This window comes from Egretta garzetta, unplaced genomic scaffold (assembly GCF_000687185.1).
Source record: "Egretta garzetta isolate BGI_Z169 unplaced genomic scaffold, ASM68718v1 scaffold29, whole genome shotgun sequence".
Classification (NCBI taxonomy): Eukaryota; Metazoa; Chordata; class Aves; order Pelecaniformes; family Ardeidae; genus Egretta; species Egretta garzetta.
Window position 1 is genome coordinate 506,706 of NW_009260796.1, and position 14,723 is coordinate 521,428.

General features: G+C 49.3%; 1 protein-coding gene across 1 annotated transcript in view; it reads left to right on the forward strand.

Moving 5' to 3' along the window:
- Nucleotides 1–14,723, forward strand: part of SAMD11 (sterile alpha motif domain containing 11) — a 127,836-nt gene that overhangs the window by 82,410 nt on the left and 30,703 nt on the right. The window contains 2 exon segments of the mRNA XM_009646780.2: nt 5,086–5,178; nt 11,729–11,893. Of these exon segments, the coding sequence (XP_009645075.2) occupies nt 5,086–5,178; nt 11,729–11,893 (258 nt within the window).

The following is a 14,723-nucleotide window of genomic DNA, read 5'->3' on the forward strand; positions in this document are numbered from 1 at the left end:
GCCCTTGGTTCCATTGATTCCCGCTGGCAAGGGATGGGGCCGATGTGCAGCCAGATTCCACGCTGCTGCGCGCAGCCTACTGCGTGGCCCCTCGTCCGCCAGCCTTTGTTGAGAGCAGCTCTGGGCCTGCTGGGACTCGGCAAGCTGGTGCAGCTTCTTACAAAGGCACAAGCCCATTGCTGGGGAAGGAAGTCTCCAGGGTCCCTGCAAACCTGTCACATTCGGCACAGGAACAGGCTGAGCAGCGGGGCTGGAGCCACCAGAGTTTGAGCAGAGCAGCTCCTCTGGTGGTAGCCTGTTTGTGCCAAAGGAAAAGGGAGAGCTGAATAAACTGAGATGCTGCCAAGACATTTCAGACTGGTCAGTGGGAATTGTCATCTCCAGAGGTTTAAGTTTGATGGGGGAATTAAGGGCAAGGGAGGATGTTTTCCTCCTCTTAAAATAACGTGAAAGGAGGTGAAAAAAGGACTCTCTTCTCGTTAGATACTGGTTATCTGAGTCTGGGTGATTTCCCATATAAGTTGGCCCAGTTCTCTGTTTACTCAGGACTTCTGGGTCCAAGAAGCTTTCAGACCAAACCCAATGATACGGATAGGGAGCGTGAGATAGGTCTCGATCTCTTCCCATTGTGTCTGTAGCATAACACAGTGCAGAAAAACTCAGTGCAATCCCTCAGCTGTAATTGGGACTTGCTCTGTAGTCCACCCATTTCACATTGGGAGGGCAAAAATTTTGTGACCACCTCCTATTTGTTCATTTTCCTTCTTCAGGTGAAACCCTGTGCTCTGTCACTGGGACATGGGCTCAGTTCTCACCCTGCCATTGATGCAATGTGTGTGCTTGGCACATCTTCTCTGCTGCAGATTCCCTTGTAAAGAGTGGAGATATAGAAGTCCCTCCGTCTTTGAGGAAACCTAGAGATAGGTTTTCTAATCTTCCCAGCTGACTTAGGCTCCCAAGTCCTCTCTTCAAAGCTGATAATGAGCCTCAGGATCCATAGATGTGTTGGTGAACATGACTGTTAAAGTCACCCAGTTCTGCGGAGTGCTGGGAGGCTGAGGATCAGAAGCAGTGCAGGAGTACAAAGCATGGTTACTTCCAGGTGATGTTTCCACCTACGGCCTCTAAGCAGCATGTCTCAAGTCCAAAGAAGGCTGTGGTTAGGTACAACCCATGTTGCCCTGGCTTCTACACAAGTTCGTTTTATGGTGCCATACCCACATCCTTTCTCTTTATGGTTGCAAAGCCGTTGGGTGATACTTCTGTATGGGGACAGAAGTGCTGTCCTCGGGCTGACCGACTTTCCTGTGTGTCACTGTAGAAGTGCAGCAGGTGAGTGCTGGACTTTCTCTTCCTACAAAAGAGGGGGGAAAGATACACTTTGATTTCTAGATCTTTTTGGAAAATGTTTGACTTTTGTTTCCAAAAACCTCTCTGGATCACTTTCTGTACTGCCTTGTCAGGTTAGCGGGAGCCTCGAATGTAATGCAGGATCTGGGAACCTGCATGGGAAACCTGGGGAGGGGTGGGGGTGGTGCTCAGGGCTGTGTTGCACTGGTGCCAGTAGGTGATCAGCATGCTCGGGGCTTCCTCTAGCACTCCTTACTTGTGTTATTGCCTGGCTTAGCTTCATAACATTGCTGTTCTACTGATAATGTCTTTCATTTTCAGCTTTAATATTGAAAAACTGCCCTGATTTGGCTTCCGTTCAGCTGAAATGCTTTGCAGAAGGCAGGAGAGAGGAGGCAAAAGCAGGGATTTGGGGAACAACAACAACAAAAAAAAAAGCTTCCCACAAGCATCCCTCCCCATCCTCTGTCTAAGGTGGCGTGTTGCCTTTTGCAGGTGCATGGGCTTGAGGAAGCAGCTCCCTGTTGGCTTTCTGGTCAACGAGTAGCAATGTACTCTAAACGCACAACCTGTCTCTGAGAGGGTGGTAAGGCATCCAGAAGCTACGCTGCCAACTCCTCTGCAAAACGTATTTGGTTTTGCTGGTCCTGCTGCTATGGCAGGGGGAGATGGACTCTGGATGTATCCCAACGCCTTCAACCCCTGTCCTGCTTCTTCGTGTGCAAGACCGAAGAATGGTTGGATAGATGGCATGGGGACACAGATAAACGGCATGGGGACATAAAGGGATGAATTTAGATTACGGGGTCCTGTGAAAGGGCCTGTGTTTAGCAGCTCTAAGTGGTATGCCAAAGCTGTCCATATGGTTTAAGCTGTAAAGAGGAAAGGATTGGTGCTGTAATTAATACAAATACATTGCTGTTTAGGTTGTACCCCGGGATCTGAGTTTACTAAATAACTCATGAAAATGTGACCTGCCTCTTCCCTGCTTTGCAGCTAAGCAAGCTGAGGGGGGTATGGCTTCCTATAACGCTGGGCTGGGATACAAAAGATTGCTATTCAGTCTTGTGCTCTCCTACTGACTCCATAAATTTGGGGTGGATTGTTAGATCTTTGTGCCTCCATACTGGCTGCTGCTGATAATTATTCCCTTTTCCTTGATTACTGTGTATCTTGCTGATTTAGTCCTCACACTTTTGGGGATGGAGGCAGTCTCTGAGACATCCCAGGAGTTTGCCTGAAATGAAGGGGGGGAAAAAAAAGGGACATTTTTATTCTGTGATCTACCTGCCGTAAAAACTGCTGGTAGGCAACCCAAATACAAACTCAAATGCGTGGGATTTGGTACAATGTGAACCTGAGACGCTGGAAGGAAAATGCTGCAGATCATCCTAGAGGTTAATACACTACTAACGTGGGATTTCTCTGGAGGGCCAAGTTCAAATCTCGACTGCAGGACGTCTGGGACCTTTCCCGGTGGCGTGACGGTGACGGCAGGCCGTCACACCTGACTCTTGATGGGGCTGCCAGCTCACCTGCGTCTGTGCCGAGAAATGGGTGTTCTGGAGACCGGTGGGGCATGGGTCTGATGGAGTTGGTGCCATTTCAGTGTTCCTACACGATCTTGGTCTTCCCCTGCACAAGTGCAGCTGGTTGGGAGTGAGCTGGGACTTGCAACCTGTCCTGCTGACGTGTCTGGGAATAGCAGGGCAGGGTGCTAGGCAGAGTGAACGTCTGCTGGCAGATGGGCGCATGGGGGTGGGAGTGGAATAGCGAGAGAGAAGGAGTGATGGGAGGGTAATGAGGTGTCTTGGCAGAGTTGTGAAATCAAGGAATCTTTACTGCTCATATTCTAACTGCTGTCACATGTAACTGGTGCTTCTGTCACCAGTTCTTCCATGGAGTCTCTTCTGCCTGAAGTACATAAGAACAAGCCCTGTTGGGTTTTGCTGCCTCCTGCCCAGGCTGGGAGGGGCGAGCAGAGCAATGGGACTTCTGTTGTTTCAAAGCCACAAATCCCGGATGAGAACACTTCTGAGGAGGATATATGATCCTGGCCTCCAGCGCTGAGGGTTTGCAGCATCAGGCTAACATTTCCAGGAAAATCAACATGAAGAATGAAGCGTTCCGTGGGGAGGGAGCTTGTGACTCTATTTGTGCCGTGTGGCCAGGTACTTCCTAGCTTTGATGCTGGCTTGGCAAGCTGATACTGTCTGTGGCTTTGGAGGACTTATTTAAAGGGTAAACTGAGGCAGGAGGATTGATAAAATTCACGTTGTATTGAAAGGCTGACTCAACACCTGGGATGTGAAGTGCTGAGAAAACTTAGACGCCGTCACTGGCTGCCTCTGTCCTTCCCCACCTGCTTTCCAGTTGCCCCTGTTTTGTTGTATTTACTTTGCTTTTGGTTCTGGATGGTTGCAAGCTGCTGCGGTTGTCTCTGGGTGCCAGTTTTGTTAACAGGCGGGGTGACGGGGTCATGGCAAGATAAGATCGGAGGCAGCTCGTGCTCTTTAAAACCTTGAAATGCCACTTGTAACTTTGCAGAGTTCCGGAATTGCTCCCCGGATAAAGGCATTGCCTGGCAGGCTCTGCCCTCGGCACGTTAACCGTCCGCTCTCGACACTGCTCAGCCAGTGGCAGCCACAGATCTGTGCTCTGGATCTCTTGATAAATACAGCGTCAAGGCAGGAACCTGGGCTTGCTTAGCTGAATTCAAAGTAATGCAGAGTGATTCTGAGTTGCTTGGCTTAAAATGTCCCCTGGAACGTCAATAATTTTGTTGTTCTTCTAAACAGCACCAAGGGGGTTTGTAACCTTTCTTAACCAACACACTTTGGGCAAATTGCAGCAGCTTTGCATGCGTGTTGACTCGCAGGCAGATGCAACGTATGCTCGCTCAAATATGGTGCTTGTTTGTGAGGTTGGGTTGTTTGGTTTTTTTTTTTTTTTTAATTTTAAGATCCTGCATCTTTAACAAGCCCTTGATAGATGAGAATTTGATGCTTGCAGTGACAAACAGTCTCTTCCTTCCTGCCCATATGCAACATCATGCTTTCAGTTTCCCCAGCATTATTATGGGAGGATATTGATTTTAAATCTGTTCGGGGATGCTGTAATTGTATATTAGATATTTTGTGTTGGTTTGTAGGGCTGCAGTAATGCAAAAGGCTTGAGTGTTTCCGTACAATCTAGAGGGGGAAGATTGCTAAGGACCTTGAGGTTTTGAAGGAGGAGGAGGGGGGGAAGGGGGGGAGAGAGATTGAGAGAGAGAGAGAGAGAGAGAGATAGTGTGGTAGGAAGATTCAGAGATCTGTTGTGCCTTTTTTTTGTGTTGTTTTTTTTCCTCCCCTTTCTCTCCCCCAGTTGCTTTGCATCAGGGCATGAAAGGAGTGGAAACACCAGGGGGACAAAAGGCAACAGAACAAATGATGAAACTCAGTAAGGAAATCAACTGGATTCAGAATTTATAGCTTTAAAACGTTGCATTGATCAGTGTGTGAATAGTCATTATGTGCTTTCGGACTGCGTGATTAGGAAAGCAGATCAAGGCTCTCAAGATGACGATTTTTCTTACTTTCATTTTTTTTTCCCTCTGCTTGTAATATATGTGTGTGTGTGTGTCTGTGTGTGTGTGAGAGAGGGAGAAGCAAAATACCAAAGTCTCTCTGGTCGCTTCTGCAAAGAGGAAAGTACAACCTTATCTGATACTCAGGTTTCTCATCTCTCTTCTAGATGAAATTTTAGGCAAGAGAAGAGTATGTTCTCCCAACAGCAGCAGTGAGTGTCCTTTAGAAAGCAAGAAAGCCAGAAGTGAGTCCCCAAAGGGTAAGTGCTGCTTCTCCCTCCCCCATCCCCTTCCCCTTTCTTCTCCTTTCTTAAGAGTGGAACTTAATTGAAATTAAGGAGGGAGGGAAGGGAGGGCTGCAAGAAGCCGTGGTGTGGGAGCTGTAAGTATCCGGCACCGAGGGTGCATGCAGGAGGCTACCAGTGCACTGTGCTTTCTTTATCTACTCGGAGGGAAGCTTGCAGTACAAGGAAGGGCTTGCTGCTTAATTAGAAGAATTGGTTTATGATTAAAAAAGCAAGCTGCAGCTTTTGAGGTGGATTTTAGGGGTGTTTCTACTTTTCAGGCAGAATGTCTTGATTACCTGTTTAATATAAAAGCTACACACAGGCTTATCATACTGGCATCTGTTCCTTTAAAGGGAAAAAAAGAAGCCTAGCAGGGAGAATAGGGCTGCCTCGTTCTTTCTTATGCATTTATGGCACTGTTCCTATAGAGATGGAATCTGCAGAAGGTTTCTTTTTTTAGGGATTTTTTTTTTTAATCTGATTTGTTTTATATTTTTTTCCTATAAACATGATTTTTAAACTTTCTTTACGACTGGCAAAGTGGAGTGGGTAATGGAGCCTGCAGTTAATGAGTTTGTCTCCAGGTTGAGTAAATGAGGTTTTGCAGGCCGTTCACTTAAAGGCTTTGTTGTTAAGTTCAAACTAATTAGCTGTCAGTAATACCCATCTCTGTCACTGTGCTTAACCTGCGCTCTTTGGCCACTTAAAAAAAAAAAAGTAAAAGCAGATCAGCTGTTTGAAGCTAGACCCTGTTTCATGGGTTTGAGGTCCAGCAGCTGAGACTCTTCAGGGTGAATATTTTCAATAACCAATCCAGGGAATCTCAAAGGGCACTTTTTGCAGCAGTTTTTCCTCAAGCCTTCTTAAACTACCTACTTTATATTATGCTATATAAAGATATATTGTAGGGACCTGTACTGCATCCTAATTTCCTGTATATTGTCTCTTCTTGACTCCTTGTCCCCAAATTATGATCTGAAAGGCAGCATACTCTGAGAGGATGCTGAGTGCTAGTGTCACTTAATACGATATTGCTAACACTACCTAAGAACGTACTAAATCTTTTCTTTCACGTAACCCTCTCCTGCCTGTTAACTCTTTAATACAAGTAAAAGCGCCGTAGCTTTTCACTGGGCTTTTCTGAAAGGGGTAAAGAGGAACCCTATATACTGCTGACCCTTACCTGATATTTTTTTTTTTTTTTATCTGCCCTTTTCCCGTTATCCTTGAAATGTTTCTAGTAGATGTGCAGGTAAGTTCCATCAGGATGCGTCTATAGATTCTGAAACGCGTTTGTTCTATAGGGGCGTGAGACTCCTGTAACTCTTGATGCAGCTGCTGTCCTATTTGCTGTTTCTGCTGAGCCTGTATCCTTTGTAATTCCAATACAGTGCATGCTTAGGAGCCGAATCCCGGTAACAGCAGCCTATGTGGCTTGGCTGAGAATGGGCTAAACTTTAATCAAGCCATCTGAAACCAAACTACTGCATTTGGATTCACCCTAATAAAGTGGCTGAACTTGCACATATCGGTGGGTTTGCCATGGGAGCAGCAGGGTCAAATGATCCCGTTCCGTTTCCTTCCTCTGCCCTTCCCACCATTTTTGTTTACTTGAGTGGGTTGAGTGCAGTCTGAGGCAGATAAGCAGCCTTTGGCTTTGCAGTATGCGCTCAGGATCTAAATCTTGCTCCTTAGCTCTGAATGACTCAGGGATTCCCCTGGTTCATTAAGAGAGGGGTTCCTAGGAAGCCCTGAATAAAAGCAAACTTTCGTTTTCTACCCACTTTTTTCTCAGAAAGCCTTCCCTGCCCTGTAAAAGAGCGAGACGGAATGGAAAGTCTGAGCTGGGCCTTATACTAATCTCGTATGTTAGCCTGGTTTTTATTATATTAGGTCATTGGGGAACCCCTGTTCTCTCCAGCACCGTGGCAGGCATTTTAAGCCTGGGCTGTGCTGATGCTGGCATACCCTCAGGGTGGTGAGGGGCTGAATAGGGGCAGAGGCTTTGGTGCTTTTGGGGCCTTTATCTACCCACCCCCTGCTATGCAGAGGGGGTCCAAGGAGGGGTTGTAGCTAGTGCTTCTGTGTCTTGAGTCCCAAACGGCGGGAGCACCTTGCAGCTGAGCACTCCCCGGAGACTTCCCATCCTGCTGGCAGGCAGGCAGCGTTCCGGTAGCAGGGATACCATGGAGGGCCAGGAGGGAAACGATCCCTGTGTTCCCAGCTCTGTACTACGGAGCTGGTTGGAAACAGAAGGATCTGTGTTGTGTGACAAGCCGTTTTCAAACAGGAGGGGACCCTAGGGGCAAGTTACCTGGGATTTGGGAACTACTGCTGTAGAGGCGTGCTGTGAAGTGTGAGATGTGCCAGAGCCCAGGCCTGGCTGGGACCCACGTGCTGTGAACGCAGTTTGTGATTTCGGAGTGGGAAGGGAAACAAGGAGCGACTGGAGCTTTGTAGGCCATGCAGCCCCACGCTGTCCTCTGGTAGGAGCCAGGTCTCCCTGGGACGCATCCTTCCTTTCTCTCCGGCCGGGTGGTGTGCCTTGTGGGGGTGCTGGTCCTCCGCCTCTTGCGCTCTCCTGCGGTGGGCTTCAGCTCAAGGTGGGGATTCTCCCCCTCTCGGTTACACGCTGGCCCCGGGCGCAGCCCTTGCTCAGGGCGCAGCTGCATTGTCTCCGAATTGAAGAGGAGAAGTGACCCTGTGCCCGCGGCACATCTCGTGCTGCCGTGGCCGTGCCTGACAAGGCAAGGAGAACAGAGGCAGCCAAGTAAATCACTCCTCCTCTCTGACTGAGTGAAAAAACACCTGTAGGGCTGGAAACCCTTCCAGCGGGGAAGCAGTAACCTTCCCTTCCCCCCTCCCCAACGCTCGCAGTGTGCACGCCAGAGATCAAAAGAGAGCCCTATCTCAGTGGAAACAGGGCCGCGCCAGCGCTGCTGTCAAACAGAGCAGAACGTTCTCGCGTCTAATATGGAAATGCGAGCATATCAGAGGCTCGGAGCGAGGGCTGCGCTGGCAGGTCACGGAGGAAGCTTTCTCCCCGGGAGACAATTCCCCAAGTAAAACCCTCACTCCTGTGGCAACAGTGTGTCTGGAGATCTGCTTCTTCAGTACCTTTAGACATGAAATAAAACTGAACGATTGCGAAAAGAGAAGAGTATTTTGGTTTCTATTTGAACTGCTGAAAAATAAATCTGGTAGAAGCCTCATCATTTGGGAAGATTTGAAGCTAGACTGGACTAAGTGCTGGAAAACACACGTAGGGAACAATATTGCGCTCGCCCCCTGGGGTGGGCTGATGAGCTCATATGCTGCTCCTTCTGCCATTCCCTTTTCTTTTAAAACAAAACAGAATCTTATTGCATCTTTGGTTAATGAAGTAGACCAGAACCAGAGCTGGACTACAGCTGAGCAATTCAGATCCAACCTCTCTCAGTTTGTTCCTTTTCTTTGGGGGGGGGTGTGTGTGTGTGTGATATCCATATGTTGATTAGTTTGGCAGCTGTCCAATTAGGCCAAATGAAGAAATAATGTTTGGCCCCTTTCTTGCTAAAAACTTCGCTGCCTCCCAAACCCATGCTGCAGAATATGGTGGGAGCGGGCACGGGCCCTCTCTGCCCTGGCAGGTGACAGCTCAGGCAGCAAAGACCTTAAAAGCTACTAAGCCCTGACTTTGAACCTGGGGTGAGATGCTTTTGCCACGGTTCAGTAAAGGGAGCCCTGGCCTGCTGTGGGTTTGTTGTAGTAAAGGAGAGGAGATGAACAGGCTGGGTGCTCCTGTCTTGTCTGGGATTGCTTGGGGACGACGAGCTTGGCGAAAAGGTTGCACAGCAGCGGCGCGTCCTTCAGGCTGCACAGAAAAACCTGCGTCCTCCCAGAGCCTGAATTCCCTGTGGCTGCCACCATTGGTGCCCTGCAGTGTTGGTGGCGGGTGGGAGAGGTGGGCTTCCCTTGGCTCGGTGAATGGGGGGAGGCATGCTGGGGAGCGTGAGGGCCCGGCAGACGCCTGTTGGCTGTGCCTTCCCGGTGACCGTGCCAGAGTCCATTTCACACCTGGCGGCTGGAAGAGATTTGGCAAGATCAGTCTCCCGCATTACCCCCTGGTAATGACAAAAGCAGACAGCAAAGCTTCAGCAAAGCTGGAATTATCGCTGGCTGAGTCATGTGAAATCTTCCAAGTTTTAAGTGTGGAAATCCAGCCTTTCCCTGGACTCCTCCTGCCTCTTAGCCTCCCCTTGCCACCTCCATTCTCCCTCCCCTCCTTGCACCTGAAATCTGCTCTGTGGCTGATCGGATAGAGTTTATGGTAATTAAGTGTTATTAAATCCCCTCCCCCTCCCTTTTTTCTCTAATGACACAGCTGTGGCAAAAAAAATTCCATGTTTTTCTAAATCAGGTCTGTGGCATGTGGCTTTGCTCCTTAGACCTTTGGTTGAGAGCATCAGAAGGGAACTGAAACATTTGGAGCACTTCAACGTTCCTGGGGGAGGTGGCAGGAGCAGCAAGAGCTTGGAGGAGGATGTGGGAATCTGGTCCGCAGAGTGACTTGGCGGGAGGGGGACCTGGAAGGGAATTCTGTCCCCCACCCCCGTGCTCCTTCCACTTGTCTTGCAGGGTACCGGAGGCAGGGAGTGGGATGGAGCAGGCGTGACACGGCTGTCATCTCGTGCAGCCTCCCTCTTTGGGGTCCGCTTTCTAAGCGTGATGCACACAGTGCAGGGTGGGGACCCAGCTCAGGGCACCAGCCGGCTTGAAGCAGGCCATGGACCTGCGATTTGCACAGGAAGCCTGTGGTCCCTGAGATGCAGATACATGTCACTGGGGTGGAGATCGGTGGTTGCAGATACGGCCACAAATTGCTGTGCTCATTGAGAACCCTGCTGCGTCGGATAGCTGACCTGAGCTGGAGGGGACTGAAGTTCTTTCCCTTCTGCAGAGGAAGAGTGCCTTGGGAGCCGGTGATGCAACCCTTTTTTATTGAAACTTTGTGCAGCTCAGACTCTACATTATTATTAATTATTATTATTTATTATTATTAATTAATTAATTATCATCGTCCCCTCCTATGTTTTGGGGAGGAGGTGGCTTCATTATGACACGTGAAGGTCATCTCCAAAATCTGAGCTTGGTTGTGTAATGAGTTTGGTGGCAGACACCACTTGCCACTAATGGCCTCTCATTCTGGCCAAGGCAGAAGGGAACCAGTCCCTAAGCTACTGTGGCAGGGCCACCTTTTGCAGGTACTCTGTCTCTTGGACTGTATTTGTTTGCCACGGGTTCTCTGTTCTGGTAGCCAGACTAGGGGCCTTTCTCTATAAAGTAAGTGGCCTGTGCTCAGAGCCACCACCTTGAATTTGGAGCCAGTCTAGCAGCAGAGTCACCTGCCATGATCCCTGAGGGGCTCTGTCTGTGGAATGAGGTGGATGAAGGAGCAGGAATCTGGGGCACACGGTAGGGTGGTCTTGTCATTCACTGAACGCAGCGGTGGTCTTGTGACTGCAACGTGGGGGGAGCCTTTCCTGCTCCCTCCCTTCCCTTCTGCCTGTTTAGATTGTTACTGGGAGTTCCTCTCTGAATAATGAAAAGGTTTTGCCTGTGGGGAAGATCCAAGATAAAATAGTGTTAGAGCAGCCACCGCCAAGGTGGAGAATGGTAATTACTCTGAGTTCTGCTTACAGTAAACAGAAAGCCTCTGTGGTTTTATCTCCCTGTTAGACTGGGATCCCTACTGCCCAGGGAGCAGGCAGGGCCTTCCTCAAAGCACCTCCCTCCTGGGCTGTGCAGTCATTCCGGGAAGATGGAGAGGTAGGCACGTTGGGTGCAATTTTAATGGCCTCGGGGTGCTTAGCCATATGTACAGCTCTGAAACAACCTGCGTGTGTGACTTGCCTCCGAGAGCTGGGCAGGTGGACTGTCATCACTGTTGTGCGGTTGTCAGCATCACCTACAGCGGGTGCCTGAACATCTCTCGCGTTATCGTGTCCTTGCGGGTGTTCAGAAAGGTGGGGGAACCAGGGGCGTGTCGGATCAGGTATTAGTGGAAAAAAAAGAACTTGCATCCCCTAAGATGAAAGGGTGAGAACTCGGTGAACTCTTTCATCCTGCCTGTCCTCTTTGCCACCTTGGGGGTAGAGAGCTTGCTGGTAATTTTGTGTTATTATAATGCAATGCTTGTTGCTTTGGGTGGGGTGGGGGGAAGTTGTTCGTGAGCTTTTTGGGTGCTGTGGCAATTGGAGCTGTAGACTTTTCTGTAGACGTGTGCCCACGTTCAGAGGTTTAGCAAGCTGTAGGTGTGTCTTGACCACATATAATGGTGCATCTTGGAGCACAGGGAGAGCTGCATTTGGCAGCTTGGTGCATCAAGTTCGGTGGGTACACTACAGAGTTGTGAGAAGTTGTCCTAACATCCCTCTGCTCCCCTCTCTCTTTCTTTTGCACTGTCCTTGTACTTTTTGTACTTGTATGTGATTTTCCACTGTATTTCTCTCTGGAAAAAAGACCAAATCTTTCTGCTCTTCAGAAAACTCCCACACACCTCTGCTTGAGGACTCGGTGACTCAGATGACCCCAGAGGAGCACTATAGACGCATGATGTCAGCACTGAACGAACATGGCACGTTTGAAGAGCAGCAGCAGCAACGCCTCTACCAGCTGGCCAACAGCATGGCAGTGCCCAGCCATGGAGGTACGGGCTCTTACAAATGGGGGGAGAAGGGGGTCATTTTGCCATTTGGTATAAATCTTGTAAGATGTCCCGAACCCCTGCATGCGTGTGAGGAGGATTTATGGGCTGCAGTGTTGCATGTTTGTCATGTAATGAATACAGGTGGTGCTAAAGAGTGTCCTACAGACCGTTTCTCCCACCATCTTTGTGGGGTCATCTACCCTCAGCCATCTATAAATGTTAATACCTTCTGTAGATATCTGTGGGGACTACAGATTGGCTTACTGCAGTAGATTAGCTGCAACATCACTACTGTGCCTGTTGCAGTGGCGGTGAGGGGTCCTTTTCTTCCTTTGTTTCAGGAGTTCATCTCAATCTGAATATTCAGAATCTGTCTGTGTAAGTCTTATTTGGATCATAGTGTGGAGCAAGGGGAACGAGTGTTGGTGTAACGCAGGGGGGTTGTGGGATGTAGGCAGTGCCAGATACTCCTGCCATTTAGTGACGGGATCTGAAACGGTGAGATGATTTTGCAGGATTGAGTTAAGCATTGATAGTGCTAGGTTTAGAAAGTTTGTGCAATAGTTGTGACAAACATAGCATAAACTGGTGTTCAAGACCTTGCGCCTTAATGAGAAGTAGATGTCTTATGATTTTACGGGCAATTAAAATACGTAGGTGAAGCTAAGTTGCGGTGAAGACAGCTTAGCAGGCAAATGCTGAAGTCCTTGGGACAGCTTCATCCATGGTATCATCTATTGAAAGCAATTGTGTTTACATAACCAAGGACTGATCTGGTCCTTCACTAGCCAAAACCTGACTTGCTGTGGGTTACTGAAAGGGAGAGAACTCCTTCCATACCCAGTGTATGCTGACTTGGTGAGGGCTTCCTGAGAGCATTGCTGTCAGGACCCTGTAGGTCACAGCTTCCAGCACTAACAAGCCGTCCCCAGGCCTTCCCAGCATGGTGTGGTCCTCTGAGGTTGAGCTGGGCACCAGGGATAGCTGAGGCACCCCCCTCCTCAGCCCTTCTTTATTTAAGGTCTGTTGTGTGCACTGCAGATTGTGCCTCTGTACCTTCCTGTCTGCTGCTCCTAGGCAGCATGGGAGTATTTCTGCACTGATATCTATGTTCAAGGGAAGATGCTGCCATTCTGCTCTATGCAAGGAGGCTGGTGCTTGTACAGTTACGGTATTGCAAGGAGGGGAAAATCCAAAACCTGGTCCTGAAGCAGCATCCTCATTAACAGCTACCGTTGTCCTATGCTGCTGCCTGGTCCTGGGGCTGGAGTGATGTCCTGAGGGGATAAGGGTCCTGCAGTACCAGGACCTAATGGGTCCCGTATGAATTGAAGGATTGCCGGTAGGTTTTTGCCTGGGTTGTGGAGGACGCTGGCTAAATCCAGCTCGGCTGCAGCATCCTGCGCTGTGCTAAAGGGGGCACTAAGCTGTTACAGGTTCTACCCTGGGAACCACTTGGCAGAGCACAGGAGCCACAAGCATCCCTCTACAGGCTAAAGGCTCCTCAGCCCATGGGGACACTTCACCTTCCCTCCAGTGAGCAAAGCCCACTGGCTCAGCCTAGTCCAGAGTAAAGCCGTGCATTGCACCCAAGTCCTCTGATGCAGGAATGAGGGAAGTCACTCAGCTGTGTGGATCAGGCAAAGGCAGGGAGATGGAAGAGGTGACGCTGTTCCAGTCTTGGAAGCAGAGGGTTGAAGCATCACTGAGAAGCAGTGCTACGCAAGAATCTGTAGCCCCTGTGCTGCTTCCTACCCAAGGTGTGGGAACCTGCCTGCGTGATCAGGAGAAGGAGCACAGGCAACATCGGCAAAGCGTCCAGCAAGAGCTGGAGGAGAATCTCCAGTCTGGAGCATAAATCCCCAGGGCTCCTTGTTAGGTTAATGAAGAAGCTGTCGCCTTTTCCACTCTGTTTGATTTGATTGGCTTCTCTGGGGGCAAGAAGGCGATTCCTTTTGCTGGGGAGTAAGGATTTGCTTATCAGCAAAGGCATGGCATAAACCTGTGCTGAGGCACACCGTAGTGAACACGGTACGTGTTTCTGTGTGTGGTGTTCAGCTGTGCCAGACTTTTACAGAGACGCAGAGCTCTTGCAAGCATGATCCATAGGTCTGGGGCAAAGCCACCCACCATAGGGCTGGAGACTCCACACCTATATGCAGTGAAGACAAGCACGGTACGCGGGAGGACAGTGTATAAGATGCATCATGCACAAAAGGGTGACACATGCAGATATGCAAATGCTGAATATTCAACCATGACACGCAGGTCTGTGTAGCCCGTGTTGAATACAACAGCGCACGTCCTCAGCACAAAGCGTGTTACGGGTACCCGTATTGTGACAGACGGTCGTGATAGACCGCTTAACCTGGACACCGGATGGCTGCTGGACGTGCAGAACATGGTCATCCAGGCAACGTGGGGTGCAGAAGAGCTGGTGTCGCCCCCTTCTCCCCCCGTGTAATGAGGAAAGTAGCTCATTACATTAAAAGCCTGACGTATTTTTTATGATTATGATTAAATTTTCTCATCAGCATTTGTTGGGTGAGGGGTCACGCTGAGGTTTTGGGGTGGGCAGGGGGAGAAAAGGAGTCTGCACAGACAGACTCGTGTAACATCAACAAGACAAAACTTCGTGTATTTTGGATTGTCTCCACACCACAGGGCTCTGGTTGGGCTATAAATTATTAGTGCCAGTACAAAGCGCAGTTTATCTGTGGGCTCACACGGAGGCACCAATAACATTAATAATTTAAAAAATGTTAATAATTTAGAAATCTTTTTTTTTTAATTGCTTTTCAGCCCCCCCCCCCTCCTCCGCCCCCATTCT